Raw genomic sequence first — 2977 nt, 5'->3', positions numbered from 1 at the left:
ATAACAAACAGGGAATAACAGTCATGTCCTATAAATCTAAGAGCTACAGTAGCTCATACACAAATATAATTGCCAACATCAGACAGTAGTTGAATAAAGAATAATGGATAACGTAATACAAAACAAGACATTGACACACAAGGGTTGGGGGGATAAAATTATTAACATAAACATTAGCAACTATATTTAGTCAAACATTTAAATAACTCCCACTTAATGTGATGGCTGGAACGTTTTGTCTTTGGTGAGCCGTGCGATGTTAGGAGGTATTGATGATGTTGCTACTCGCAACTGGTTTTCCAAGTTTGTATCGGTCAGTCTTGAGCGGAGTCGACTCTTGGCGATGGAAAGCTTTGAAAAGAACTGCTCGCAGCAATAAGTTGTTCCGAACACAGATGCAAATTTTAATGCATGTCTCCTCAAAGTGGGAAAATCATCATTGCTCACATAACGTTTATAGAACTCAAGCAATGGGAGGTTGTTGTACCTAGCTTTCAGCTCATCATCGTTTTGCAGTTGAATGATTTCGTGCTGTAGGTTATCAGGCACATCAGCTGGCTCCACATTGAATGGTGTAGCAAAGATGTTTAATTCCATTTGTTTGCTTTTGACATCCTTGAATCTTTCATCAAATGCTTCAATTAGTTTTGCACATTCACCAGCATATTCAAGTGTTGTCAAAGGCTTTTGTCTTTCCAGAGTGGGGAAATGCACTGTATTATTCCTTTCAAGTTGCGTTTTCCACAGCTTTAGTTTAGTTTCAAATGATTTAACGTTTGAAAGTAGAGAGCTGAGAAGCTGGTTGGGGCCCTGCAGCTTAACATTCAGCTCTGAGAGGTACTTGGTAATGTCCACCATGAACGCTAGATCACACTGCCACTTGCTATCACGGAGTTCACTGACAGGTTTCCCCTTCATCTCCATGAATTCTTTGACTTCTTCCAGCAGTTGGTAAAATCTCATGAGCATGTTCCCGCGACTCAGCCACCGAACTTCACAGTGATAGACAAGATCACCATACTCACATTCAAGATCATTCAGTAATTCCTTAAACTGGCGACTATTTAGCGCTCTGCTTTTGATAAAGTTTATGCATGACACTACTGTTGACATCACATTGTTGAGCCGCAATGACTGTGCACAGAGACTTTCTTGGTGTATGATGCAGTGGCATATAATTAAATCACTAGGATCAAGACTAAGACGATTCATCTCTTTCTTGACAAAAGCAATTAATCCTTTCTGTGAGCCAACCATGGCTGGAGCTCCATCTGTAGTAAGGCCAGATAACTTTTCAAATGAGAGCTCAAGTTTTTTCATTGCTAAAACAAGTTTCTCAAATAAGTCTTCCCCTCTTGTACTGCCATGCATGGCTTCCAGTGATAGCAGTTCTTCTCGTATGCCAAACTCTGCAGTGATCCCACGAATAAAAATGGCCAGTTGGGCAGTATTTGTTATGTCCGTTGTCTCATCACAAGCCAGAGAGAAAAATTGGAAATCTCCTACTGAATCCTTGAGTGATTTTTCAATGTCTTGTGCTAAGTCAGTAATCCGATCTGATACGGTTCTTCGAGACAAACTAACATTCTGAAATAATTTCACTTTTTCTGGTGCTAACAACTCTGCAGCAGCCACCATGCACTCTTTCACAAACTCTCCCTCTACATGAGGTCTCAGCTTCTTCGCAATTGGCTCGCTCACTACATAGCTTGTCTGAATAACGTTGCTTCTGTCACACCGAGGCTTATTAAATGCAGACTGCTGCAATTCCAAACTCCGCCGAAGTGCGTTGATTTTATCCAGACGCATTTGGCCTTCCAATTCATTGAGTTTTGCATGTTTTGAGCTGTAATGACGCTCCAGATTGGCTTTTTTCATAACTGCTAATGTTTCACTACAAACCAGGCACACAGGTTTGCCTTTGACTTCAACAAAAAAATAATCATTTGTCCATTTATCTTGAAAAGCTCGACATTCTGCATCAACTTTTCTTTTCTTTGCAGTGGCCATTTCTATGATGTCACCCTAACAAACATATTTGAAAAATCAAAAGTAACACATCAGCACATAGGATGGTATAAGGAGCCTGAGGTATATAGCAGATAGGATGGTATATGGAGCCTGAGGTATAGAGCACATAGGATGGTACAAGGAGCCTGAGGTATATAGCAGATAGGATGGTATATGGAGCCTGAGGTATAGAGCACATAGGATGGTACAAGGAGCCTGAGGTATATAGCAGATAGGATGGTATATGGAGCTTGAGGTATAGAGCACATAGGATGGTACACGGAGCCTGAGGTATAGAGCACATAGGATGGTACAAGGAGCCTGAGGTATAGAGCACATAGGATGGTACAAGGAGCCTGGAGGTATAGAGCACATAGGATGGTACAAGGAGCCTGAGGTATAGAGCACATAGGATGGTACAAGGAGCCTGAGGTATAGAGCACATAGGATGGTACACGGAGCCTGAGGTATAGAGCACATAGGATGGTACACGGAGCCTGAGGTATAGAGCACATAGGATGGTACAAGGAGCCTGAGGTATAGAGCACATAGGATGGTACAAGGAGCCTGAGGTATAGAGCACATAGGATGGTATATGGAGCCTGAGGTATAGAGCACATAGGATGGTATATGGAGCCTGAGGTATAGAGCACATAGGATGGTACACGGAGCTTGAGGTATAGAGCACATAGGATGGTACACGGAGCCTGAGGTATAGAGCACATAGGATGGTACAAGGAGCCTGAGGTATAGAGCACATAGGATGGTACACGGAGCCTGAGGTATAGAGCACATAGGATGGTACAAGGAGCCTGAGGTATAGAGCACATAGGATGGTACAAGGAGCCTGAGGTATACAGCACATACGGTGGGATACGGAGTCTGAGGTATACAGCACATACAGTAGGATACGGAGCCTGACGTATATAACACATAGGATGGTACACGGAGCCTGAGGTATAGAGCA

The 2977-nt window shown here is 42.6% G+C and overlaps 1 protein-coding gene across 1 annotated transcript; it reads right to left on the bottom strand.

Moving 5' to 3' along the window:
* Window positions 1-213: 213 nt before the first annotated feature.
* LOC142312682 (general transcription factor II-I repeat domain-containing protein 2-like) lies at window positions 214-2010 on the bottom strand. The gene has a single exon (XM_075351674.1). It carries the CDS (start codon window positions 2008-2010, stop codon window positions 214-216), a length of 1797 nt encoding a protein of 598 aa, XP_075207789.1.
* Window positions 2011-2977: the final 967 nt, after the last annotated feature.

Source organism: Anomaloglossus baeobatrachus, chromosome 5, assembly GCF_048569485.1.
Source record: "Anomaloglossus baeobatrachus isolate aAnoBae1 chromosome 5, aAnoBae1.hap1, whole genome shotgun sequence".
Lineage (NCBI taxonomy): Eukaryota > Metazoa > Chordata > Amphibia > Anura > Aromobatidae > Anomaloglossus > Anomaloglossus baeobatrachus.
This window is presented reverse-complemented; position numbering and strand designations above follow the sequence as displayed.

What these genes read in the sequence shown, in the direction of transcription:
- LOC142312682 (XM_075351674.1), bottom strand. Translation starts at nt 2,010, where the DNA reads ATGGCCACTGCAAAGAAAAGAAAAGTTGATGCAGAATGTCGAGCTTTT.